The sequence below is a fragment of the Paroedura picta genome, chromosome 1, assembly GCF_049243985.1.
Source record: "Paroedura picta isolate Pp20150507F chromosome 1, Ppicta_v3.0, whole genome shotgun sequence".
Lineage (NCBI taxonomy): Eukaryota > Metazoa > Chordata > Lepidosauria > Squamata > Gekkonidae > Paroedura > Paroedura picta.
In genome coordinates this window covers 25,429,132-25,456,584 of record NC_135369.1, presented here as the reverse complement: position 1 = coordinate 25,456,584, position 27,453 = coordinate 25,429,132, and the positions used below count along the sequence as shown (strand labels likewise).

General features: G+C 45.1%; 1 protein-coding gene and 1 pseudogene across 1 annotated transcript in view; one reads left to right on the top strand and one right to left on the bottom strand.

The window, feature by feature from the left end:
* The window catches only part of CAPN1 (calpain 1), a 54,619-nt gene extending 27,370 nt beyond the window's left edge, over positions 1-27,249 (bottom strand). Inside the window, exons 1-4 of the mRNA XM_077329207.1 lie at positions 26,911-27,249; positions 5,904-6,202; positions 3,488-3,557; positions 1,850-1,968 (exon numbers count right to left, since the gene is read on the bottom strand). Coding sequence (XP_077185322.1) covers positions 1,850-1,968; positions 3,488-3,557; positions 5,904-6,170 — 456 coding nt within the window. The 5' untranslated portion in view covers positions 6,171-6,202; positions 26,911-27,249. The remainder of the gene's footprint in view (positions 1-1,849; positions 1,969-3,487; positions 3,558-5,903; positions 6,203-26,910) is intronic.
* LOC143833401 (cytochrome c oxidase subunit 7B, mitochondrial-like) lies at positions 336-617 on the top strand (annotated as a pseudogene).
* Positions 27,250-27,453: the final 204 nt, after the last annotated feature.

The following is a 27,453-nucleotide window of genomic DNA, read 5'->3' as shown; positions in this document are numbered from 1 at the left end:
CTATTAACAATATGTAATGAATATTCCCCACAGGCGGCAGGTGCTATGAATTCATTGCAAAATAATCTAGCCCGCAAAGAGAGTTTTGATCTTTCAATTACAGCTGTCTTGGGGGGGACGGGGACATGACATCAGGATTGTGCAAGCCACTCCCTTCTCCTGCTCACCACTGATAGGCCTGAGAAAAGATGCTTCAGAAAAGCTAGCCTTGTAGACATTGTGGGATTATTAGATCTATAGTTTGTACGAATACTAATTATCACTGTTTTGTATAGTTGTTAAACTGAATCATAACTAGCATGTATTCTGGCTCAGGCTGACCAAAGTTACCACAGTTAAAGGCATTGCCAGCCGGACTGTGGAACACAGCTGAGAAATGCTTTTCCCCATCGCCAGGCACACCTGCAACCTCGCCATTTGTAGCATCCAGCGTACAGTGGCTAGACAAGCTCACCACAAACATGAACCTGATTTTCATGACCGATACAGCAACCATTCTGCTTGGTGGAGCTGTGTGCTGTGCCACAGTTTGGACTTACGCTATAACACAAATTGGAATTGTGTGGAATTTGTCTCGTGCTGGATGAGTAACCCCAAAGGAATGGAAAGACCAATAGAAATGTCTTCATATATCTATCTATCTTTAAAATTTTGGGAGCAACCATGAAGTTGTCTGGGTTTTCATCGGAACACAATTCTGCCATGCCTGTAGTGGAACAATTCATTGTATTGTCACCTGGGATGTAATAAACAAAGTTACCAAAGTTTATCCAGAAGGTAATGAGGTGCCATTATAGGCAAGCTGAGACAGTGCGTACTCTGCATGCCTCATGGAATCCAGTATCACTAATTCAAAGAAGTCCATTAGGTTCTAGGGAGACTAATCACTGTTCTTTCACATTGTAATTGTTACAAACTGAAAGTAAAAGATGTGGCCATCCAAGGGCAATTCTCATGCGCAACTGCACTATTTGCTCGGTTTGTGGCAGCCCCCTTTGAGCAGCCAGGGCACCATCAACAAGTCACCAGGAGGCATTGGTCCCGCAGAGCATTCTGGAATCCAGTTGTATCCATAAGTCTCTATGGGAAAGCTAAAATACACCTATTGCCAAACAGGGAAGAGGTGGAATCTTGAGCTGGTCCCATCAGCTCCACATCTATCCCAGCGCTGAAGATCAAATCGAGAATGTAGCTAACCTGATGGGTAGGACCGGTAACAAACTGTGAGAGCCCCAGTGTCACCATAGTTGACACAAAGTCTGAGCCATAACCTGAGGATGGCAATCCACATGGACACTGAAGTCCCCCAGGATTATAAGCCTGGAAAACTGCAACATCCAGGCGGCCACCACCTCAAGCAGGTTCAACAGGGCGTCTGGTGGGGCATTGGGCGGGTGGTATACCAACCAGATGGCCATGCCCTCAACCACATCCCACCCAATACCAACACACTCCACTCCAGAGATGCCCCTGGGCAAGAATAGCCACCCCACTCCCAATATTATGGAGCCAAGACTGGTGAAAGACCGAAAATCTAGGTAGGGCTAGTTCTTTCAAAGCCACCGTTTTGCCCTCCTGCACCCAGGTCTCAGTCATGCAAGCCAGATCAACCCCAGACTTCATGAAATAATCACAGGACTGCAAAATATTAAAACCAGCCCTGGGAGGTTGGAGATCACAGTTTCAGCCATCTTTGCTGTGCTGTTCTGATCCCCCTATTTTGTGCAAGATAAACTTTTCTTTTTGCTTCATCCAGCTTTCTTGCCTGACTTACTTTGGATTATTGGAAGTTTTGCTATTTTGGGACTCCAAACTCCAGACTGCCCAGGAAATAGCAAGATAGGCTCACCTGGAAGTGGAAAACGCCAGCATACCCATTTTGGAAGCTCTGCCCATGGGGGACCACGCGGTGTAGAAGAGGATCGTTCAGTGTGAGTGAAGCAATGGCAGCCAGGAGCCAACAGTCACCTGGTTGGAGAAGAAAAAAGGAAATCTTTTAAAGGAAAAGGGCTGTTGCAGAAAAGCCATTTTTGCAAGAACTGCACCTATAAAAGTTTGCCCCTCTTGTTCTGACTATCCAGGGGAGGAAATCCCAGGCTTAGATGTCCCTCGTAATATGATATTTTTAATTGTGTTCGTATCCAATTTTAATAGTTTGGAAGTGACTCTGCCATTTGCCATTTTATTACCCTAATTTCAGGGGAGAGATGTGAAATATAATTTCTATCCCAAGAATTCTTTTGGTTAGATGTGCTGGAGGAGTAGTAGAATAATAATAATACCGGACTGAGATATATTGAGATGGTGGTATAGAAATTTAACAATCATAATAACAGCTGGCAGTAAGTCACAACTGATTCATGGTGACCCCATCCCCCACAGGGTTTTCCAGGAGGAGGAGGAGGAGGAGGAGGAATGGGTTTTTATACCCCACTTTTCACTATCACCTTCCCTTTCCTCTCCCCACAACATACACCCTGTGAGATAGAAGAGGAAGAGTTTTTCTCTACCAGGAGGAGTCTCAAAGCAGTTTACAATCGCCTTCACTCCCCTCTTCCCACAACATACACCCTGTGAGATAGAAGAGGAAGAGTTTTTCTCTACCAGGAGGAGTCTCAAAGCAGTTTACAATCGCCTTCACTCCCCTCTTCCCACAACAGAAACCCTGTGAGGTGGGTGAGGCTGAGAGAGCCCTAATTCTACTGCTCAGTCAGAACAGTTTTATCAGGGCTGTGGCAAGCCCAAGGTCACCCAGCTTGGCTGCATATGGAGGAGGAGCAGAGAATCAAAACTGGCTTACCAGATTAGAAGTCTGTGCTCCTAACCACAACACCAAGTCACAAAGTGACTACTGCCAAATGATAGTCAATTTAAACAGACAAAATGAGACTCAGGCTATATACAACAAGAACTCCACACAAGAGCTGGCTTGGTGTAGTGGGTTTGATTTCCTGCTCTTCCATATGCAGCCAAATGGATGGCCCTGGGCTAGTCACAGTCCTGTCAGTGCCATTTTTGCAGAGCAGTTCTATCAGAGCTTTCTCAGCCCCACCTACTTGACAGAGGAGAAGAAGGAAAGGCAATTGTAAGCCGCTTTGAGACTCCTTCTGTCAGTGAAAAGTGGGCATAAAAACCAGCTCTTCTTCTAAATATTAGAATGACATCTTAAACATTTTTAGCCTTTTCCTAGATGAACAAAGTGCCTGATAGTTTAACAGGTTTGGGTTGTAAGAGAAGGTATTTACTGACATCAGAGATTCCCCCAACTCCTGCAACTACTAGCAAGGGCTCATGGAAATCATAGTCCATGGATATCTGAAAAGCCACAATTTTGGCATCCCTGTCCTATAGGAAGCTAAGGAAGAAGGTGGCCAATTGGACCAGGGGAAGAACACCGTGGGAGAAACCAGGGCTGCAGGATCTCCTAATACTTTTTCAGAAGGGAAACAAAATCTTTGTGGGGGAGCACCTTTTGAAACATCCTTACCCAAAGCTCCCTGGCAGACATCTGTACGAGTGGCACCATCAACAATGAAGAGCGGGTTGCGGCACAGCTCCTGAAACACACATCAGGTAGGGATTGGTTGGTGGTGGTGGGGCTAAGCATTGGCAGTCTTCAGAGGCCAGTTCATAATTTCTGGTGTGTTTCAACATGCAAAATTCTTTTACAGACAATTCCTTTCTTTGTATTGTGAGATCTCTACATGAACTCAGCAATAAAAACCATCAAAGTCTGAGGATGCATACATTATGCTAATACATTTGTGTGATTTCTTGCCTTCTGCTCAGTTTATTCTCGTTTGAAGCTACCTGGTTCAGTTCTAACAGGTGTTGCCCACATGCTTTCGTGTTTCTCTACAGGCAGGATGGTTAGCAACGTGTATTTTGTTTGAAAATGGAATCCCTTTGAAAGATGGTCTGCACCCACCACTGCATTCTGTGAGTTTACTTTAAAGAATTTCCTGTCCTCTACAGCAGTGGTCCCCAATCTTTTTCAGGCTGGGGACTGGCGGCAGCAGGGAGGGTGATTGCCCAGCCGCTCATGCGCATTGCCCTGCTTCCCTCTCCCCCCCCCCCTCCCACAGTAAGAAGCTTGCAGCCTGGGAAGTTTCTTACTGTGGGGCGGGGGTGGGGGTGGGGGTAGGGAGAGGGAGCCGCGGCCCGGTGCCAGGGCCTTCGCGGCCCGGCAGCGGCCTGGTGGTTGGGGACCACCGCTCTACAGGATCACAGCCTCCATATGACCTTATTGTTCCCATTTTACAGGCAGGTTAAAAGAGCTGATGGCAAGATTTAATCTTGGTCCCTGAAAGACTAACATTTATTTCAGTAGAACAAAGGTGCCAGTGGCGCCTTTGAGACCAACAAAGCTTTCTCCATCCATCATCTATGCATCCATCTATCTATCTATCCATCCATCCATCCATCCATCCATCCATCCATCCATCCATCCATCCATCCATCCAGGTTATCCATCCATCTATTAATTCTTTCAATTTATATGCCACCCCACCTAGCAAGTCTGCTCAGGGCAGATAACAACATGATAATAGTTCCATAAAATCAGCAACAATACCATTAATATTAATTAAAACCAGTTAAGCATTCCTTAACATTCCAATGCACAAGAGTATCCAGCATTTACCTGAGAGGGATAGAACAAAATCTCTCTGATCTCAGCCAACCCCAGGGGCCCACAAAGGTTCCCTTAATGGACCATCCATGTTTTATGATTGCCATCAGTCATCCCTCCTTCTCTTTTGACAGCACAAAGCATATGGCAGATATGGGGGTTCTTTCTCATTTGCATTTGGAGCAGACAAGAAACAGCAGGAGTCTCCCTTGCTGTTTAGACCAGACTTCTTTTGTCCCTTTACTGCTCCAGACTGCACTGCAAATGCAAAAGGGATATGCACAGCTAGGCTTACTGGTCTCCAGAGCCCTAGTTGCACATGCCCCCGGCTAGTGGATTAGTAGGGAGGCATCCTACCACTCCACGTGCAGAAGGGGTCATTTTTCCCATGGCCCTCTCCATTGCTACAGCTCTTTCTGAAGAAGCACTCCCAGTATTGCAGGACACAAAGTGGAAGAACAGCTGTGTGGGTGAGCAGGAGCCAGACTGAAGAAAGATAAAAAATGAGTGACAATCTGATTTTCATAGGTTATGTGGAAACACGTATCTGCTCCATGCTCCCTTTCCTTGCCTCTGCCCTGGCTGGACTCCTTCATCCTGTCCTGAAGGCCAGAGAAGGAGAGTGGGGTGCTCAGCCTCAGGTGGAGGCAGTGGCTGGAGGTGGTGGAGGTGGCTGTGGCAGAGCGAGCGGAGCTCAGTGCCAGCCCTGGCCAGCTGCTGCCTCCGCTGCCCACCTTCCACCCTGCTTGCTCTTCCACTGCTGTCACCTCAACTAACCACCCCATGACTGGCTCCTTTCACACCTACTGGCATGCTCCCTCTTTCCCCTGCCTGCCTGTCACGAGGGGGGGGATCAGGACAAAGAGACATCATGTCCATTATCACTCCCATTACAGGGAGTGTGCCACACTAGATGTGTTTCCACATCAACAAGGAGTCAAAACAACTCCTCCCTCTTCTGTACATGCAGCTTTCCTAAGGCAAAGAGGCAATTTCATCCCCTTGTCTCTCTTCACTCCAACCCAGCAACCCTCAGAACTGTTCCTTTGCATGGCTCATGCAATCCACTTAAGGGGTGGGGGGAGGGGTCAAAAAGAGCACAGCAATGCAGGAAAGTGAGGGAAAGAGAAACTCTCTGCCTCCTGCAGACCGATAGCAGCACTCTGCTTAATAGGCCAAAACAGACATTTTTATAGCCTGATTTTGGAGAAAGGGGGAGAAATAACCACAGATAATGAGATAAGGAAAGAGAGTCTACATATTAGTGCCTCACCGTAGGCCGTTTCCACTTGACTCCATACGTCTTGGAAGAATTTGGCCCCAGCTCTTTGAAACCCAGGGAGGAAGCCGTAGGAGGGAAACTGTCATCCCGGAAAAGGGATCCATTCTGCAAACACTCGTTCCGAATCCTCTCATAGTCCTGACCAAGGTATTTCACAGCATTCTCATGTTTCCCCAAGCCCAGTTCCTTGGCCCGCTGCTTCTGGACCTGTGCTGAGACTCCAGTACAGTAAATGGGCACGATGGTCTCTTCCGCCATGTTGACCGGTCACTGGATGGGGCCGATTGGGCCTGAAATAGAGAAGACAATAATGAAATAACCTCTGGGCAGCAGAACAGAGAACCTGGGTGGGGGTGGGGGTGGGGGTGAAAAGTGCCATCAAGTCACAGCTGACGTCTGGTGACCCCAGATGGCTTTCAAGGCAAGAGTCATTCAGAGATGATTTGCTATTGCTTGCCTCTGTCTTGCATCCCTGGTGGTCTCCCATTGAAAAACTAAACCCTGCTTAGTTTCCAAATTCTGATGTGATAGGCCAATATATATCTAAATGTTAAGCTTCTAGATGTCATAGTTAAGAACATCAGGATAAACTTAGAAACATGGAGCTGGATGGGACCATTACCGGGGCCACACAGGTTACCTAGTCCTACACCAAGCACAGTAGTGGGCTAGATGGCATATAGTACCATCTAGGCAGGCCACGGGTATTGGCCCCAAGGCTGGAACAGCAGAGTTGGGATTGAAAGATCTAGAGAAATTTATGCCCCCATTTTACTGTAATTGTTTGCTGTGGGCTTTATGGGTTTTATTGTGATTTTATTGATTTTATACTTGTAAACCACCACGAGATGGCGATTGTTGAGAGTGGCAGTACAGAAATGAAATTATAAATAAATAAATATTTATATCTCACTTTTCTCCCCAGTGGGGACCAAAGTGGCTTCCAACTTTGTTCTCCCCTCCTTCACTATCCTCACAACAACCCTGTGAGGTTGGCTAGACCAAGAGACACTGATGCAAGTGCTGTGTATGCAGTGTAGCTGACCCGCAGAGCAGGAGCCATGATTCAAACAGCGGGGACCTGTAATTGTATTGGTCAGCATGCAGGATCCATCCTGATACTGGATCATTTAAATGGTCCAATCAGTTCAAACCTGGGAAACTCACACAGGGCCAATCACAGGCTTTGGCAGGAACTCTGGGCTGTATATTAGTGCCAGTGGTGGGCTGTTGAGTTCAGTTCTTTGGTGTGATCTCAAATAAAGAGGTGATGTTTCATTCTACAAGCAACTCCATGTCTTATTGAACTCACTATTCAATAACAAGGTCACCCAACAATCTTCTAGGGCAGACTGGAGATTTGAACCTGGTTCTTCCAGATCCTAGTCCAGTACTCTAACCACTATACCATGCTGGTGCCATATGGTCCCTGTCAGCATAATGATCCTAAGAAAGAGTGGGGATCTGTGGCTGAATTTGTCAAAGCTTGAAAAACAAATGGGTAAGAATGTTCATTACTTGGGTAGGAAACATACCTATAGTACAGTTTGGAGTTTAGTATTTTGTATAATTTTATTCATTTATTGAGAGACAAGATGACGGCAGTGAGGAGATATTCATTTATTTATTTTAGTCCGCTTTTCTCACTAAAACTTAAGGCAAATTGCACAGGATGCCCGATATGACAACACAATTGAACTTGGGCTGCTGAAATCTGGAACAAACTAGAAATCTAAACAGAACTGAAGCGAAACATAAATATTAAAGATGATGTCATCCATTCAGTCGTATCCTACCCTCGGGGGTTCTATAGGAAAGCCTTCGCCATGCGCCCCTGTCTCTGACTGCTTCTTTTAGTTGATCCATGATCATCCCTGTATCGGCTTTGATTGTGTCGAGCCAGTGGATCCTTTGGCAACCACGTTTCCTTTTGCTGCTGACCATGCTGGGCATTAATGAGTTATCCAACGAGTTTGATCGCATGAGGTGTCCAAAGTAAGTGAGCTTTAGCCGTAATATCTTCCCTTCTAATGACATAGCTGGTTTGCTCCTCTCTAAAACTATCTTGTTGGTAACTTTGGCTGTCCATGTTATTCGCAGCATTCATCTCCAAAACCATAATTCAAATATGAATAGGATGTGTTAAACAGTGCAAACATTACATAGTCATTCTACAATCAGCAACAGGCAGCATGACCTCTATTCAGTCCATAATGCATTGCTTAAGTATCTTTCTGGACTTTATTGTCTGGGTAGAAAAACCCTTTTGAATAATTGAGTTCTGCATCGTTTGTAGAAGCCAGGAGAGTGGGAGCCTTCCTGAACGCACCAGGCAGGCCAGGCCATAAGATGGAGGCCATAATGTAGGAAGCACCTATATGAGCATTTGTTGATCTTGCCTATCTGAAAGTGGCAGTGACAGAAGATATTCTGCACTAACCGGAGTTTCTGAGTGGACTTTTAGGGGAAGTCGATGTAGATCGCATTACAGTAGTAGTAATGTTCCTGTGGCATAGTTCCAGGTAGGCTGACTTGTCATGTCAAGGGATGGGGGCCATCTTCCAAGCTAGACTGAACTGGAAGGAGGTGCTTTTAGTAACTTTATTAACTCACTTCTCCAGCAGTAAAGTATAACCCCTAGGTCATGCTTTCTCTACCTGGATTTTGGGAAACCGTGGGTTTTCCTGACAGCCCTGTAAGGCAGGGGTAGTCAACCTGTGGTCCTCCAGATGTCCATGGACTACAATTCCCATGAGCCCCTGCCAGCATTTGCTGGCAGGGGCTCATGGGAATTGTAGTTCATGGACATCTGGAGGACCACAGGTTGACTACCCCTGCTGTAAGGATTTCCTGAATGGGTGGGAGTTTATTAATTTTTTATATATTTTAAAAATTGGTTAAACATTTATAAGGTGATATAGCCATATATGGTCATGTTGACCTGCCCCTCCCCTCCGCAATGGCCAATGATAGACCTTGAGTGGGTGGGGAGGGGAGGGGCCTCAGGTAGGTGTGTCCACAGCTATGTTTCCCAACCACATTCTGCACAATCATGCCACGTCCGGGGTTTCTCGAAGCCTGAAGAATGTTCCAGGGGTTTCTCAACACTAACAAAGTTGAGAAAGGCTGCCCTAGGCACTTAACTGAGACAGCAAGAGTCAGTTGGACTCATTGAAACTGGGAAGGACAATTGTAAGGATAGGCTGGCTCACCTCTAGGTCCCCAAGACAAACACACTGGCTAGCTCGCATCTAATTTCCCCAACACAAACACTCCTTGGCACTAACTCAAACAGTGTGTCAAGTCTTCTCCCCCCCAAAGATCGGTGATAGCATCTAACGGCCAGTCTCTTCCTGTGCAGGTCAAGTCAAAACAACACTGGGCCACATGGACAGGGCAACACATTGTTTCTATTGCTTTATTTCGACACTTCAAAAGGGACCCTACTAGATAAAATGGCAACGGCTCTTCAGAGAGCAGCCTCATTCTCGCAGATCCTAATTCCCATCGGAGAGATCCTGCTAGAGAATTGCAATTAACCTAAACCTTGCCCATCTCCCAGCTTTAGGGGGGGGATGTGATTAGAAGAAGAAGAGTTGGTTCTTATATGCCGCTTTTCCCTCCCCGAAGGAGGCTCAAAGCGGCTTACAGTCGCCTTCCCATTCCTCTCCCCACAACAGACACCCTGTGAGGTGGGTGAGGCTGAGAGAGCCCTGATATCACTGCCCGGTCAGAACAATTTTATCAGTCCTGTGGTGAGCCCAAGGTCACCCAGCTGGTTGCATGTGGGGGAGCCCAGAATTGAACCTGGCATGCCAGATTAGAAGTCCGCACTCCTAACCACTACACCAAACTGGCAGGGTTTTCCTTTGCTTTTTGTCACACAGCATCTCTGCATTGATTCTCTGATTTTATGTAACTCTGGAATTATTTTTTAAGTAAATCCTTTTCTTTTCCTCAGCCATCTGGTCTCAGTGTGGTTACTGGCTCTCCGCAATCGGTTAACCCAGGGAGGTTTGAAGGGGAATATCCTAAACCTTCCCTTACAACAAATGGTGAAGTCGCGAGCCAGCTACTGGACTGCCTTGGGATGTTGACGACAGCATATGGAGGGGGACAGAATATGCTACCAACATTCGGAGGTTGTCCAGCTCATGCAGAAATGGCCCTTTAATTTTGAAATTGAAGATCCTGCCCTCTAGAGCTGCTTGACAGTGAATGGGCAATGCCAGTGGAAACCTCAAAAGGCAAGAGCATTGGCTGAATGACATGGCAAAATTAGAGCAAATGGAAAATTGCTCAATTTACATAACTGACTGGATTGCAGAATCCAGTTCTGTACTGCATGCACATGGATTTATTTTCACTTTTGAATGGGAGTGCACCCAACCCTCACTAGTGTCAGTGCCTGCCAAATGCCATCCCCCCTGTCCTTGGCATTCCAGCTCTCAGCTGTCAGCAGCCCAAAATGGTAATGAAGCCCAGTTGATCCCTCCATTATATTCTGACAGGGGCCTTACTTAAACTCCATCAGAGCGCTTTCCCCTTCCCTCAATTCAGTCTGCACACACAGCTCCTGCATACAAATATTAATACAATTTAAATTGCACAGCAGCTGAAAAGAAGGTCCAGCGCTTACTGGTTATCCTGGGAGGTTTTGCCTCAGTGGCCAAGGGTAGGGGCAGGTTAATTTCTTTCTACACAGGGGGGCAGGATGTAGCAGGCACATTTTGTTCCCATAAGGAAATTGCCATTTCGTTTTTCTAGTTCAGGTGTTTAAGTGTCTTGGGCCTTCTCTGGAAAAGAGGTCAAGCGAAAATAAACCCTGGCTCTGCTACTTCACCTGTGACAACGGCAGATATTACCCCCTCCTTCAGGAAACAAGCAAAAGAGGGAATCTGAAAAAAGATATTTGGAAATATACATGTGTACCCATTACAAGCTTACCAAATGTCCTTCATGGAAAGGCTCTAACCATAAACTGGGTTGCCAGCTGGCACCTATCTGGAAAAGGGCAGGATCCACCATGCAACTGCAGAACTGAGGGGGGTGGGGGGGGAACAGGAAAGGCCTAACCAGGAGATTTGAAGGGCCTACCTGGGCACCATCCCAGCTGTATTCCTTTACAAGCTGAAGACCTTGGATGACCTGGTGAAATTAAGGGAATGACTCTCTGAACTCACCCAAAGTCATCCAAAGCCATTGTGAGGAATGGTAACACAATGCTAATTTGGCCCAACAAATAAAGTAAAATAACTCAAAACCTGTCTATCTGCTATTACCTACAGTATGCATAAAAAACCAACATTCAGCTGCCAATCAACCAGAAAGGAAAGGGGGCAGTAATGCAGAGGAAACCAAGCCAGTTGGCAACTGTGAATGGAACGCAAGTGCTGCAGCTTTTTCATTTACGGCCTTAAACAGTTTGTCCTTTACATTGTTTTCCAGTTCTATAAGCCTGATTCTATTACCATGTTTTGTCTTTTGAAGGACTGTGCTGCCTGACTGAACTGCTTTTCATGTTTTGTAACCTGCCTTGTGTGAGAGAAAGGCAGGCAATAAATGAAGTTAATCATAATCAAAACAATGCATTTGTCCTTCACTGGCTTACTATTTTGGCCAGGGTTACTGTAAAATCCAGGCAGGATTTCAAAGAGGCAGAGGAACTAGAGATCAAATTGCCAACATACGCTGGATCATGGAGAAAGCTAGGGAGTTCCAGAAGAGCATCTACTTCTGCTTCATTGACTATGCTAAAGCCTTTGATTGTGTGGAGCACAACAAATTGTGGCAAGTTCTTAAAGAGATGGGAATATCAGAGCATCTTATTTGTCTCTTGAGAAACTTATATGCAGGTCAAGAAGCAACAGTGAGAACTGAACACGGAATCACTGATTGGTTCAAAATTGAGAAAGGAGTTTGGCAAGGCTGTATACTGGCGCCTTGCCTATTTAACTTGTATGCGGAGCACATCATGAGAAAGGCGGGGTTAGAGGAGTCACAAATTGGGATCAAGATTGCAGGGAGAAATATCAACAACCTCAGATATGCAGATGATACCACTCTAATGGCAGGAAGTGAAGAGGAACTAACGAGCCTGTTGATGTGGGTGAAAGAGGAGAGTGCAAAAGTTGGCTCGAAACTCAACATCAAGAAAACTAAGATCATGGCATCCGGCCCTCTCAATTCCTGGCAAATAGATGGGGAAGAAATGGAGATAGTGACAGATTTTATTTTCCTGGGCTACAAGATCACTGCAGATGGGGACTGCAGCAAAGAAATTAAAAGACGCTTGCTCCTAGGGAAGAAAGCTATGGCAAATCTAGACAGCATCCTAAAAAGCAGAGACATCACCCTGCCAACAAAAGTGCGCTTAGTCAAGACTATGGTATTCCCAGTTGCAATGTATGGCTGCGAAAGTTGGACCATAAGGAAGGCCAAGCGTCAAAGAATTGAGGCTTTTGAACTCTGGTGCTGGAGAAGACTCTTGCGAGTCCCTTGGACTGCAAGGCGAACAAACCGGTCAGTCCTAGAGGAGATCAGCCCTGACTGCTCCTTAGAAGGCCAGATCCTGAAGATGAAACTCAAATACTTTGGCCACCTCATGAGAAGGAAGGACTCCCTGGAGAAGAGCCTAATGCTGGGAGCGACTGAGGGCAAAAGAAGAAGGGGATGACAGAGAATGAAGTGGCTGGATGGAGTAACTGGAGCAGTAGGTGCAAACTTAAATGGACTCCGGGGAATGGTAGAGGACAGGAAGGCCTGGAGGATCATTGTCCATGGGGTCGCAATGGGTCAGACACGACTTCGCACCTAACAACAACAACATTGGAATGTTGGAGACTGCACTGAGAAAGTTATACTGGAAGGGATGGTAAATAATTGTGTGTGTGTGTGTGCTGTTGCTTGACCCTTTTGACACAAATCTGTTTTATACAGAGCCAGCCTAGTGGTCCATCAAGGTAAATACTGTCTTTTGTGACCTGCAATCCAGTATAAAAGGTGCTACTGGACTGTATTTTTGTTGTGCTACTTCAAACCAATACAGCTACAGCACAACAAAAATAGAGTCCAATAGCACCTTTAGGACCAAGAAAGATTTATTCCATGTGAAGAGACTCAACATATTTGCTTCATGTAAATCCTACTTTTCTCCCCAATTGGGATTCAACTTTCTTTCTCCACTTTATCCTCACTACAACCCTGTGAGGTGGGTTGGGTTGAGAGTGTGAGAGTGGCCCAAGGTTATCTAGAGACCTTTCATGGCAGAGTGGGGACTGGCAGCTGGGTCTCCCAGATTCTAGTCTGAGACTCTAACCACGGCACCACATAAGAATGGATAATATGCATGAGGACATATACATTTATACATATACACAGATGTATGTTTTTTCCACCTTTCAAATTTTATCCCACCCCTGGCTAAACATAAAAAGTGGAATGCTGGCCAGATAATCATAGCCACAAGGGAGTGGCGGGATATAAATCTAATCATCATCATCATCATCATCATAGATCGAAAACTTCCCTCCCAGACTGCCACCAACCGCACCGGATCCCACCTGCAGACCAGTCCAAATTGACGCCTCTTGACTGGTGTACTGAAACAGAACTTCAGCCTGTCTTGAAGGAATCTTTGGATTTGTTCATACATAGACTTGCAGATTAATTGTAGCAACAGTTTAATCAGCTTGCTCAAACTTAGGGTACAATCTAATAATTGTTTCCATTTGGCTTATGTTGCAGCAGAGGAACTACCCCCCTCTGGACTTTGCGCATATATATGTGCATAAATTCTCACAACATGAGTCAGCCTTGCAAGATGCTGGCGTGCACTAAAAGAACACCTCAAGGGGGAAGAATCAGGGATATTTGCGTGCCTGTTAGCTGGCTCAATAAAAATGTGGTGAGAAAATCCTCTTACTTGCAGACTTGATGCGTCCCTCGAGAATCCAGCCCCCACACCCAGATACAGCTGCCTAGCTGCAGAATTCAAAGATCAGATCAACAAGGTCTCGTTTCCTGTGCTAACGTTTTGGTTTTACAATGGTCATTCTGTAGCGAAGGGGAGCAGAATCCCAGAAGAGATCACTCAGACCTCAATGTTTGATTTCTGTACCCAAATATCCTGCACCAGAGAACATTTCAGATTTTTCAGATTTCCTGTCTTGTGTGCACTTATAATTCTCCATTTAAATTAAGCAACGGGTCTTAAAACTGCCCCCCAAAAATCCTAGGTACCAAATTCCACACGTAAGACCTGTGATAAAATTTTGTATTGGAAACAGAACACCATTTGCAAATATTGCTCATGACACCCTGGAGCGAATGTTTTATTGATTGCAGCTAGGTTGGAGGCCAGCAACACCTTTGAGTCCCACCAGATTTCAGGGTATAAACTTTTGAGACTCAAAGCTCCTTTCCTCAGATCTGCTCCTTCTGCTAGTTGTGTGACTACCAATTCCAGTGTCTTCCATTTTGCTTTCCCACAGCATCTCCAAGGTTTGGAAAGAGGGTGGCTTTAAGAGACATCATGCATTTTGTTAGTCTATTTAGTGCACTATTTAGAGCAGGGGTAGTCAAAGTGTGGCCCTCCAGATGTCCATGGACTACAATTCCCATGAGTCCCTGCCAGCAAACCATGGACATCTGGAGGGCCGCACTTTGACTACCCCTGATTTAGAGTACTTAATACAATGTGCTTATCTATGCTCAAGATAAGATTTTGAAAACAGTTTCAAAATCTGATCCAGTCCATATGCTGGATCCCATCTTCTAAGTGATGCAAACAACACTTAACACTTCCATTGCTCTTTTATGAACAAAGCCATTCAATTAAAGTCCTCTGCCTTTTTAACACCCTTGTTCTGTCCTGTCACACCTTGAACTGGTTTGAGTTTCCCTCCTAGTGCTACTGTTCTGCATTGCTTGTTGGACAGCTTTGCTTTCTGATTGAGATGCTTCTTATGTTTAGTAATAATCCGCTCTGAGTCTCAGTCAGAAAGGCCAGTTTCTACCACCACCACATTAATTTAGCTCATCAAGTCAGGCCAGTTTTTATCAATCACATATTGCTGACAGGAGAGGGCTGAGAGAGTGTTTTGCCAAGGCATAACTTCATGGCAGAGGTGAAATTTGAACCAGAGACCTCTCGGATCACGTGCCATTCTCTTAGCCGCTGCTAGTGCTCATCAGACAGATCATATAACATGTGTTCTCCAAAACTTATTGCCAGCCTGCTTGTGGGTTTTATGCAAAGTGCTGGTTTTGATCATTAGCGCATTAAGGTCTGGAATATTTAAAGGAGATCCTTTCCTTCCATGGATTACAATCTGCCACAGAAATGCTGTTTTGGGCCCAAGGCTGTAAGCAGAAATATATACAGGTAACTTATGAAGCTCAAGACAGTGCTGCTTCCTGGACTGAATCAAGACCCAGGTTTTCTGTCTCATTATCAATGCTGATTTCGCCACATCTACCACCCCCCTGAAAATAACACCTAATCCAATTAAGCCCACCTGCTATTGTCATTTGGCATCTGAAATCACTCCACTTGGTATTGACTTTCAAGGTCTTATGTGGGCTGGACCCTACATACCTAAGGAATGCTTATTCTCCTATGTCCCCTGCAGGACACTTCACTCTGTGGGTGCCAACAGGATGGTGATCCCTGGCCCTCATGAAGTATGTCTGTTCTTGACCAGTCTGTTGGAATGAGCTCCCAGACAAGCTGAGGTCCCTGACGGAGCTGTCACAGTTCTGCAGGGCATGCAAAATGGGGCTCTTCTACCAGGCATTTGGTTGGGGGGGGTAAGGCTTAGAAGATCGTTGGGTCCCCTCTTCCCCTTCCCTCATTCTTCTGGAGATCCATCTTTGCTATTATCCTTATCCTAATTTGCAGTGCAGGGCCTGGAGCCTATCAGGACATCTGTTCGGCAACTGCTGTGGTTCTTGTCAACTTTCTTTTTTGAGCTTATATCATGGGGTTTTAAAAGGAGGTTTTATGGCTATGGTTCTAATTTTACCATGAGATATGCCACCGCAAGCTAGCTTGCCAAGAGCAGCGGCAAATAAATCTCAGCATTAAACAAACAAACAAACAAACAAAGGTAGGTCCAGGATTGATCTTTGCCATGCAAAGCAAATGCACTGGGAGGGCAGCTGTGGCTCAATGGCAGAGCTTGTTTGTCATGCAGAAGGTCTCAGGTTCAATTCCCAGCATCTCTGTTAAAGGACCTGAAAGGAGGTGATGTGAAAGACCTCTGCCTGAGTCCCTGGAGAGCCACTGCCAGTCTGAGGAGACAACACTGACCTTGACGGACCATTGGCCTCATTCAGGACAAGGCAGATTCATATGTGTATTCACGAGCCACAGCCCACTCCTCTACCTTTTCACAGAATGCAGACAGTTCGGGGAACTGACTGAAACACAGCAATCGCTTCAGAAATTCGTAGGGCTGGTCTATCCACTGCTATTACCAATGACAGCTAAGTGGAACCTCTCATTCAGAAGCAGCCTACCTGCATACCAGTTGCTAGGGCGAAGTGAATGGGAGGGGCCTTCCCGTCTCAGAAGCAGAATATCGAACCAGACAGATGCTCTGATACAAGGAGGCTGTTCTAGCACTCCTACCAGATGGCAAGGTTAACAAGTTACCAGTTATTTCGCAAACCACAAACTGAGGGAACAATAAACTGGGTGGAGGGAACGCTAATGGGTGTGTTCATAAAGGTATGTTGCCATGGTGGCTTCCTTCCCCTCCCCCTTCCATTTGCGGGAACTTCAGGACAAGTCTTTCGAGTAACAGCAGGCAGCAAGATAACCCCAGGAGTGATTCACCACCAGTGACCTGCAGCTTCTTCGACAAAGTTAGTCACCTCATCAGCTGTGCCTGAAGCCGTTGCCTTATCCGGCAATGGATGGGTTTGGACCTGCAAACAGTGTTTTCAGCAGAAAGACACAGATTCATTCCGGGCAGGTTGTTTTCCCCTAGAGAAGAGGCTTTGGAGCTGCTGAGGCTGTCAAGAGGAGGGGAGACTCCTTGCTTTTGGTCTGTGCAGCTTTGCCTAACTTAAAGGCTTGCAACATCTCTCTCTTTCTTTCTCTCTGTGGGCAAAAATGAGGAAGAAAGGGGGGAAAGGAAGCACCACCCTGCAGAGAGGAGGCAACTGGGGAGAAAGCTTTGCAGTCTGAAGATTCAAGAATGACACAGTCCTTCCCGTTCTACCTACACATCTCATGGCCAAGCACATCAATGGTCTTATTTCATAACTGAGATTCCAGTCTTTTGGAACGAAGGGTCTCAAGTTACTGGCTTCCAGCATTTCTGCATAAAAGTAAAGTGTGATCAAGTTGAAGCTGACGCACTGCAACACAAGGGCTATGGGGTTTTCAAGGCAAGGGATGAGCAGAGGCGGCTTGCCTTTGTCTTCCTCTGCATAGTGGCCCTGGTCTTCCTTGGTGGCCTCCCATCCAAGTCCTCCTGACTCTGCATAGCTTCTGAGCTCTGGCTAGTCTGGACTATTAGAGCTGCTACACTTCTGAATATTATGTTGCTGAGTCTACTGTTACTATTGCATTGTTTGAAGTTGTTGAACTATGCTTATCCTTCCACCTTGAGGATGGATGGATGGATGGATGGGTGCATGGATGGGTGCATGGATGGGTGCATGGATGAATGGATCGATGATGTGCCAAAAAGAACACACTCTGAATAATTTATGTAAATAGAAACAAGTTTATTCTGCATATAATTTGCAGTGCAATCCTAAAAAACTTTTTATTGGGAGTAAGCCCCAATGTACAGAACATCTTAAAGTTAGTCTATTCGTTTTCTATGAAGATACATTCAGGTAGGTAACCATGTTGATCTAAACACAACTGTGAGTCCCCTGGTACCTTTAAGACCAAGCAAGTTTAATTCTAGGTGAAAGATTTCATGTGCATGCACACTTCTTTAGATACATTGAAACAGATTTCCTCAAGCCTTAAATATGGGGGAGGGAGGGATTAACTGCCAGGAGTGGCTCGTTAAGAGTCAAGAAGCATAAGTAACTGGCAATAAGTACAGCTAAGACTGACTCAAAGCACTTGGTAAAACCTTTGAATAAAACAGTTGCAAAGGAATTTCAGAAAGAGACTGGAACAGGAGACTTCTAAATTACAAGTTACTACAATGCTCAGGACAATGGAACTCTCAGGGCTTAACAGAGATATTGGGTTCTTACCTCACTACACATGCTCAGTCAATTAGTTCTTGCTAATTCCCAGAATTAAACGTTGTTGGTCTTAAAGGTACCAATGGACTGAAACATTTGCTGGCATTAGTTTGTGAACTCTTTTGTTTATATGCTAATTAAACTTTGTTGGTTATAAAGGTGCCGCTGGGCTCAGACTTTGTTCTCTTAGTCTCCTATTCACCATGCAGAAAGGAAAGGATTTAAAAAGAACAGATTTGCAGTTTTCTTTAAAGGATGCTATTGATCCATACACCCACAATTTTATTGACAAAATTGTGGTACGTTGATGACCTAGCTGAATAAAAGAGTTGTGTCCTTTCCAATGTTTAAAAGCCTAGCTGGGTTACCTGGAGACTGCTTCTGCTCAATAGAGATTGCCTGAGAGAAAAAGAGTTGATTTTTATCCACCATCCCCCTTTCTCTAACCTAAGGAGTCTCAAAACTGCTTACAATTGCCTTCCCTCCCTCTCCCCACAATATGCACTTCGTGAGGTAGGTGAGGCTGAGAGAGTCCTGGGATAACACAAAGTCACCCAGAAGGCTTCATGTGAAGGACTGGGGAATCAAAACCCCATTCTCCAGATTAGAGTCCTCTGGTTTTAACCACTACATCATGCTGGCTCATGGTTATTTTTACTTTGCATTTGCATTGTAAAAGCCCCAAGTTCTCTTCTCCCCTTATTCCTGCATTTTAGTTCCACCATGTATATATACAGCTATAAGGGCTATAAACTGGGGGCGGGGTATCAAAACAAAAAACATACACACACACATGCAAACCTAAGAGAAGCCCTATGGGTCAAGCCAAAGGCCCCTCTAATTCAATATTCTGCCTTCAACAGTGGCCAGAAGCTTTCCTTGTTTATCTGCCGTCAGTATCTGCTTTTGAGCTTCCAGTTTACATGGATGTTCCATTTAATTCTCATGCCCATTGAATATCAGACTGCACATGGGGAGTGTCAAACATATAACCACATAAGAAGAGACCATCTAGACAGGTCCAAAGATCCATTTGGTTTAGCCATCTCTTGCCAAAGGGAGTCAGCCAAAATATTCTGAGGTGCACCCAGGTATTTGCCATGAAAGTGATGCCTTATCCCATTTCTTTGTCCTCAGCATTTCATAATGCTAAGGTATACCGCCTCTTTATCTGGAGGTGTAATTTAGTTATGATGGCAAGCAGTTCTAGATATGTAATATTTCTAAACACATGGATGAAGGGCGTGTGAGATGTTGGGAGTGAGGGTTCAGGAAGATAACAGCTGGAGGAGGAACTGCCAAGGGACCAGAGAGATGAAAAGAAATCACAAAAACAGAAAAGTCAAACAAAAAAACTGGTGACAGTAATTGACCCTTGCAGAAAGACACAGGTTGAAAGGCATGTTGGAAGACCACAAGCTGACAATTGGGTCAAGTGATTTGGGCTTCATTTCTTTATTCAATGTTATATCTGATACGATTTGATACGGCTATAACTGTTAATTACTTTTATTATCTATTTAGACCTACAATGCAAAGTTAATATAGGACCGATACTGGTTGCCAGCTTGTAAATCAAATAGCAACACACATCATTAATTAATCTGTGTAATTATTTTTCAAAAAGCCACTTATATGAGTGGCCCTCACCACATCTTTGATTCTCAGGTCTATTATGTAAAGAAATATTTTCTTTCATCACTCCTGAAACCAATGCCAATCAATTTAACTGAGTGAATAGAAGTTCTGGAGCCACAAGAAAAGTTCTCTCTCTCCATGACATGCATAATTTCAGCACCTTCTTTTATCTTCCCCTCCCTTTAATTGTCTTGCTTTCCTTTTGGGGTTCTAAATATTGGGATTGCAGAGATGCAGATCACATGAATCCCAATCTATACATTTAAGCAACCAAGCTCAAATGTCCATGGTCATTTTAGATGGTCACAGCAGAAGTATCACATCCAAGATCCTGAAAGAATTCATAACATTGCAAAATAAGTATTTGAAATTGCACATTCACTTATGGATCCCACACTTGACAATCCATCGCTGGCACCCAGGACATTTTGGTGGCAGCCCTCCCTCTCTCCCTCCCTCTCAAAATTCACTACCCTGAAGCTTGGGCTGAAGGAGGGGAACGTATGTTTACAAAAACTTCTCCAACTGTTCATCTACAGACAGCCTTACTCACCCTAGGCGAGTAGGTAGGCTACTTAAAAAAAAAACAGTTTATGAAGTGTCTCTTAAAGTAGTCTAGCAATGGAACCACTTTCTTAGGGAATGATCTACAGCCTATTCTGTAAGCTTTTAATAACACAACTGACAAAGCATCTGTCTAAAATGATTCCATTCTAAGGAGTATTTTGGTCAGCAAGTTGGGTAGAAAGGTATGTACAAGGAAAATAGCTGAGTATCATTAACTGGAAGGATATATCCATCCATTTATTTTGACCATTGATTTATCTTGTCCAAGCCAAGAGCCCTGGTCAACAGATCTGAGATCCATTGGAAAACCAAATTCATAGGAAACTGTAGTAAGCAAAGACTATCTCTGTTTTCTCTGTTTTCCAGAGGACAGACCTGCTGATCCACAGCAAAACAGCCAGGTCCGAATCCAGTGAGAGCCAGCATGGTGTAGTGGTTAAAAGTGGCAACCTCTAAACTAGAGGGACGAGTTTGATTCCCCACTCCTCCAAATGCAGCCAGCTAGGTGATCTTGTGCCATAGGTCTCTCAGAGCTCTCTCAGCCCCATCTCCCTCACAAGGTGGGTGTTGTGGGGAGAGGAAGGCAAGGTGATTGTAGGGGTACAAAGAAACAGCTCTTTTTCTTCTTCCGCACCAACAAGTTTTTCAGGAGATGAGCTCATCCCCTGGATATCTGATTGGTCTCTACAGTACTTCTGGACTAAAATCTAGCTGCTCGGTTTTCTTATAGCAACAGTGAGAAGTTGCCCTGCTATTAGGCAAGGTTTGGCAAGTGCTTTCTCGTAGCAGGTTTTCCACACCTTCAAGGCCAGTGGAATGAGAGACAGAGCAAAAACTTTGCTCTATCCAGCAGGAAGCTCTCCTGTGCATGTGCACACTGAAAGGGAGGTGTGGAAAGGTGGAAGCTCCCCAGCAGTTCCCTGCTAAGTATTCATTAGCACAGGGAGATTTCCGAGATTACAAGCATAGCACTGGCGGCTGTGAGTGTTCTAGATTAATTAGAGTACAAGGATGGTTGCATGACATGGAGTTCAGGGAGATGGGAGCCAGCCCCATTACCAGCCTCCTGAGAGAGAAACGGTCAGGAAAGAAGGAATTTGGATTTGTCTTAAGGATTATTTCAGTTTTAGAGCTGGAGATTAAATTCAGATGCCACCCTCCCCCAAATGAGAACGAGAAGGTCAGCAATTTTTACTAGTTGCTTCAAAACCACAAGCCAGGAAACAGAGATCCTGGGGGGAAAGCATATTTACTTTATGGATATCACTTTGCATAACAAATTAACAGTTATGCAAGTAAGCACTGGCTCGGATCTGTCAGGCAACGTCAAAAGAGAAGACTGTACATGGGTGAGAGGGGAGGGAATTGCAAATCTATGACAAAAAAGAAATGGAATAGTGGTAAATTTAGGAGATGGAGACACATGACAAGGAGGGGCTTGTTTTTTTAAGCCTCTGTAGTGGGAAATATAGACAGCCCCTCTGACACAAGAGAGAGAATTCACACAAAGTGTTCATAGCTAGCTGTATATCTACCTCCACACCTGCAGTGTACCTGCTTCGTTATAGTTTATGGTTCAATTACTGCTAGGAGGTCCACCAGTGTATTATTGCTGATGTTATGTTTGAGTATGAAGAGTCACCAAATAAATGTTAAAGGCAGTAGATTCAGGACACATTAAAGGAAAGGAATTACTCTCCACCCACTATCCAACGAACTTGTGGAATTCACTGCTACAAGATGTGGTGACAGCCACAAGCTCTGAGGATTTTTTTTTTAAGTTTTGAACTTTCCCCAGTATATTTCTGTCAATCCATTAAGAAAGCTGAATGTAATCTCTAGATTCAGAGGCAGTTTACGCACAAAGCAGGCCATTGTCTTGCAAGTTCTGGAGCAGAGTATAGCTGCTTTGGACTTCCCAGGTATCAATAATTGGCTAGAGAACAATTTTCCAAAGGAAGCCTCCCCAAAATTCTCTTTCCCATTGGAAGGAAAAAAGACTTTGCTGCCACATAACACCCAGACAACACCATCACTGGACCAAACATCAACATCTCAGACACATTCATTTACTCATTTTCTAACACTGTAGATGCCATTAAACGGCAACAATGCTGTTAAATACCAATAGGGCCAGACAGCTCAAATCGTATGCCAAATGATAAATGGACAAAAATTCGACATCAAGAATCACAAAACTGAGAAATCTGTAGGAGAACATTTCAGCCTCCCAGCACAGGGACTTCAAAGTAGCTGTTTTATTGCAAAGGAGTTTCAGAAACAGACTAGAATGGAAGCTTGCTGAAATACAAATTATTACAACATTCAAGACAATGGAACCCCCAGGCTTTAACAGAGATATTGGGCTCTTATATCATTACACATGCTTGGTCACTCATTTCTCATTTATACCCAGAATTATATTTTTTTTGTCTTAAAGGTGCCACTGGATTCAAACTTAGTTCTCACATTTGTTTGTTGACTCCTTTATTATCTATATGACTTAGACTTATCTGCTATTCACAGGTCTTACTAACTGCTTTAATCCAATCTTAGCTAGTTTATCGCTCAGTTACTTATGCATCTTGACCCTTCTTGGCAACTAACCCCCCTCCGGCATCTAATGATTGAGGATATGCAGCCCAAATCTTAAACTCAGAATTAAGCTTTGTTGGTTTCAAATTTACTGCTGGACTCCAACTTTGTTCCACTGCAGGGCAATATAAGATAGGTGCTATTTATCTTTTTGCCTGGGGCCAAAGCAAAGAGGAAGTTTAAACCCCTTCCTCCCTGGCAAGCAGCACACAAGGAAAACATTCTTTACCGATTAAAGTAATGCAGGAGTAATTATTAACTTTTGCTGTCTGAAAATAATGGTGCAGGTATTCAGAATTTGTGGGATTTGTAACCTGTTCATCACATCTCCATTTACTAGCATGCCAAGCCTGCTTGATATTCAAGACAGATACTAGCAAAGGACAGCAAGCGAGCATGAAATCTTAGGTGTGGGAGATTCAAGTTCAGCTCTTTGCTCAGCTATGCAAAGCAAGTCACATAAGCCACTTTTCCGTCAAATGACCGGCAAAGCAATGTATCAGCTCCCTGTCTCCTTCCCACCCTAGACCATACACAGAAGGTATAGCAACATATGGGAAGAGTGAAGTTTCTCCCTCTGAAAATGAGATTAAGACACAGCTTTATGGATTATCTCCAAAGTACCATTTTATGCAGAATTACTCCAATCTAAGCCCACTGAAACGAATTTTGCATAGGATTACATCACAAATCTTGCTAATTCCCTAATTTGTAACTATACAGGAGGATTTTGAAACTAACCATGGTTAAGCATTATTAACCATGGTCACTGTCTTAACTCTAGTTAAGGTAACAAATATACAGGCAAAACCATGGCTTGCTCATCCACAGAGGGTATAACCAGAAAGACCCTCATGTTTATTTATTAAAACATTTAATCCCACCTTGTCTCTTGGTTTAAGGCAGTGGTCTCCAACCTTTTTATCACCAGGAACTGGTCAACGCTTGACAATTTTACTGAGGCCCGGGAGGGGGGTGTAGTCTACTACAGCAGGGGTAATCAACCTGTGGTCCTCCAGATGTTCATGGACTACAATTCCCAAATGCTGGCAGGGGCTCATGGGAATTGTAGTCCATGAACCTGGAGGACCACAGGTTGACTACCTCTGTACTACAGGACCCGTCATTGGATGGCACCGGAGGGGCAGGCTTAGCTGGTGGCTGCTACGGCTCCTCTGATTGGGCAAACTGATGAGAAGGATGGGGGAGCAAGCTGGCCTGTTTCTTTTCGCCGTGATAGCTGAAGGCAGCAGGCAGGAACCTCGTTGCAATGGAGTTGTGTGGGCTGCCCTGGGAATAAGGCGCTCCTGAACGTGAGATGAGGGAGTCCTAGTCAGAGCAGGAATGGAGAAGGGGAGCTTTGTGACCTGGACTTCTGCAAAGTTGGGTTGATGTTGGTGGGTTGAAGCACCTAACTTCTTAGACAGAGTCGTAGCCCGGTACTGACTGATCTACGGACTGGTAATGGTCTCCATACCAGGGGTACTAATCACTGGTTTAAGGCACCTTACAACAACAGTTAACACACCCCCAGCTAAAAAAGAAAGATAAAACAGCAAGACCCAACCTCCACCCCTTAAAAGATGCCTGCCATTCAAACCCCCTCCCCCAAAAAATGGGCAGGCCTTGCAGCACCTCCTGACGATCTCCAAGGAGGGGTCCCCTTTCACCACTTATGGGAGGCCATTCACTGGGGCAAATGGGGGTCACTGTGGGTGGGCTGGTAACTGTGAGTTCCTGCATTGTGCAGGGGGTTGGACTAGATGACCTTGGAGGCCCCTTCAAACTCTATGATTCTAAGGCCCAGATTTTGATCAATGCCAGCCAGGCCAACATAACTGGCAGAATGAAAATTGTTTGCAAACAGAGAGGCTGGGAAGACAGGGAAAACACCTCCACCATAGCTTGCTCAGCCTAGATATAACACTTAACCATGGTTCACACAGTTTAATTTCAAATCTTGGTTTTACATGTCAGAATACAGCCAATATTTACTAATTACTATGGGTCAATTTGTCTAGCTGGTGACTTTCCTCCCTAGTCAAATTAACCCACCAGCCATGTATGGTAGAATAGTGAACTTTCTGCTGCCTACTTGGGGCTGCAAAAACAGGGAAGGGGTGTGATGCCCCTCCCAGGGATATGGTGAATTTAGAAGGGCAGGCTGTGCAGATCTGGTTTCAATATTCAAAAGAAACAAGGAACTACAATTAAAGAAATCAACCCATCATAATGTCTGGATGGGTATCTCTGTCACCTTAACTTTGAGCAGGTTGGTTTCCATGAGACACAGTACCTTTCCTGAAAGTCTGAGGAACCTCACAGTTTGGTGTAATGGTTCCAGTGTCAACCTAGGAGGCCCAGGCCCAGGTTCAAATCCTCACTCTTCCATCGAAGCTTCTTGAGTGCATTTGGAGCAGTCACTCTATCCTGACTTACTGTACCTCACAGAGTTGCTCTTTTAAGTTAAATGGAAGAGGGAAAACTGATGCATGCTGCCTTGAAGTTCTTGGGAGGAATGACAGGACAAAAAGATACTATATAAATAAAAAAAAGTAGCTCAAAGGGAGCAAAAGAAAAACAGTGGAAGAACTTGCAACTAAGTTGCAAGCATAGCATCTGTTTCATCTATTTGCACTTTATAATATATTGCAATATATTCAGAATTCTTGAACTAACTTATTGTAATTAAGTCTATAGACACTGTCAAGAGCTCAAATAAATGTTAGTTGTAGAAATTTTATCATTTTAATTCTGAAGGGAAAAACTCGTTGGGATTAAATAATACTATAGCTCAGCAGGCACCATTGTTAGAAGAACCCTGCAGGATCAGATTAGTGGTCCATCTCGTCCAGCATCCTGTATCACAAAGTGGCTGATCAGTTCCTTTGGACAGCAATCAATAGAGCATTGAGGCCATTTAACCTTCCCTTGATGTTGCCTCCTGGCTCTGGGATTCAGAGGTTTAGTGCCTCTGAATATGGAGGCTCTGCTCAGTCACCATGGCTAACTGACAGACCTATCCTCCATAAATCTAATGTTCCTTTAAAGCTGTTTATTCCTGTGACCATCAATGACATCCTATGGGAGCAAATTCCACATTTATTTTAAAGAAATATTTCCTTTTGTCTGTTTTGAACCTACTACCCATCAGCTTCATGGGATGCCCTCAAATTCTAGTATTATGAGAGAGGTAGTAAAAAGTCCTCTTTGTCAATTCTCTTTAAGTATGGCAGTAATTTTCCAATTTACAGAAAGGAGTAATAACCATCTCATCACCATTTAAGAAGGCAAAGGGTTAGGAACATTCTGCAAGTTAATACCAGCATTCAAGGACAGCAGAGGAAAAAATATTGGAAACAGCACATGCTATAGGTCATTATTTCCAAAACATCTGAAACAAAAGGAATTTGGCCTTTCTTCCTTCAGAGCAAACACCCACGTTTGCCAACTAAGCCGCAGCGTAACTCAATTTACATGCAATTTTAACAAACTGGCAATTTGCATCTCGAAATTTCCAAACAATTGCAGGGCCATGTCTCAATCACAGAGTCCCATTAGTATGCTGACTGTTGGTGGTGGTTGTTCCTCCGGGTAAGAAAAGCGACGCTCTGTACATGCCCAGAGGTGGTTTCTTCACGACTATGCATGCATGTTTTGGGGCTGAGGCCTTTGTAAAAGAGGTTCTGGGGCTGAAACTGGCCTCCTCAGGGGGAAAAAAAAGAACTTCCAACAGGGATTAAACTCTCGCGCTTCACTTTCGCTTTTAAATCAGGCCCACCGGGGACAGCGGCTGATGCGCCTGGCCTCAGAACCTCTTCCCCCCAAAAAGACGGGTTGTGTAATAGGCGAGCTCGCCAAAGTGCAACTCCCTGCCCTCCTGCGCCCGCTCCTCCCCGCCCGCCAGCTGCTACCAACACTCCCGGGGCTGCCAATGAATCTCAGCTCCCACCAGCCCCCCCCCTCCCCGCTGCTTTACCTGGCTCTCGGGGGGTCCTTGGGCGCGGGAGGAGCGCCAGGGCAACCTTCGGCACACCGAGCGAGGCAAGAGCCCGGACAGACCGACGGCGCTTAACCCCCCGCTTGCTGGCCGACTGCGGAGCAGACAGCGACTCCTCCCTTGCAGACTCCTCCTTCGCCTCTCAGGCTGGGCGTTTGCCAGGCGGGGGAGGAGGCGTGGGGGTGTGCAGCGGCGCCCAGCCAGGAGAGGTCGGGGGCCTTCCTGGCGTCGCTAGCACAAGAGAGCCATGGAAATATGCCCGGACTGCCCAGGGCGTCCCCCACGCGCTCTTCTTTCGCCCTGCAGTCCCTCCGCATTGCAATCACCTCGAGCCAAAGAGACCGGGTATGCACTGGGACCTTCACTGCCCCACCCCGCTGAGCACAGAATGGGGGTGGATGAGGCGCACCAGGCCAAATGCTCCCCCATGTGGGTGTAGGAAGATGTGGGGCAACCTGCCACAACTAAAACTCCAGCCTGCAGCCCAGCATGAAACCTCCAGTGCATAAACGGTCATATGCA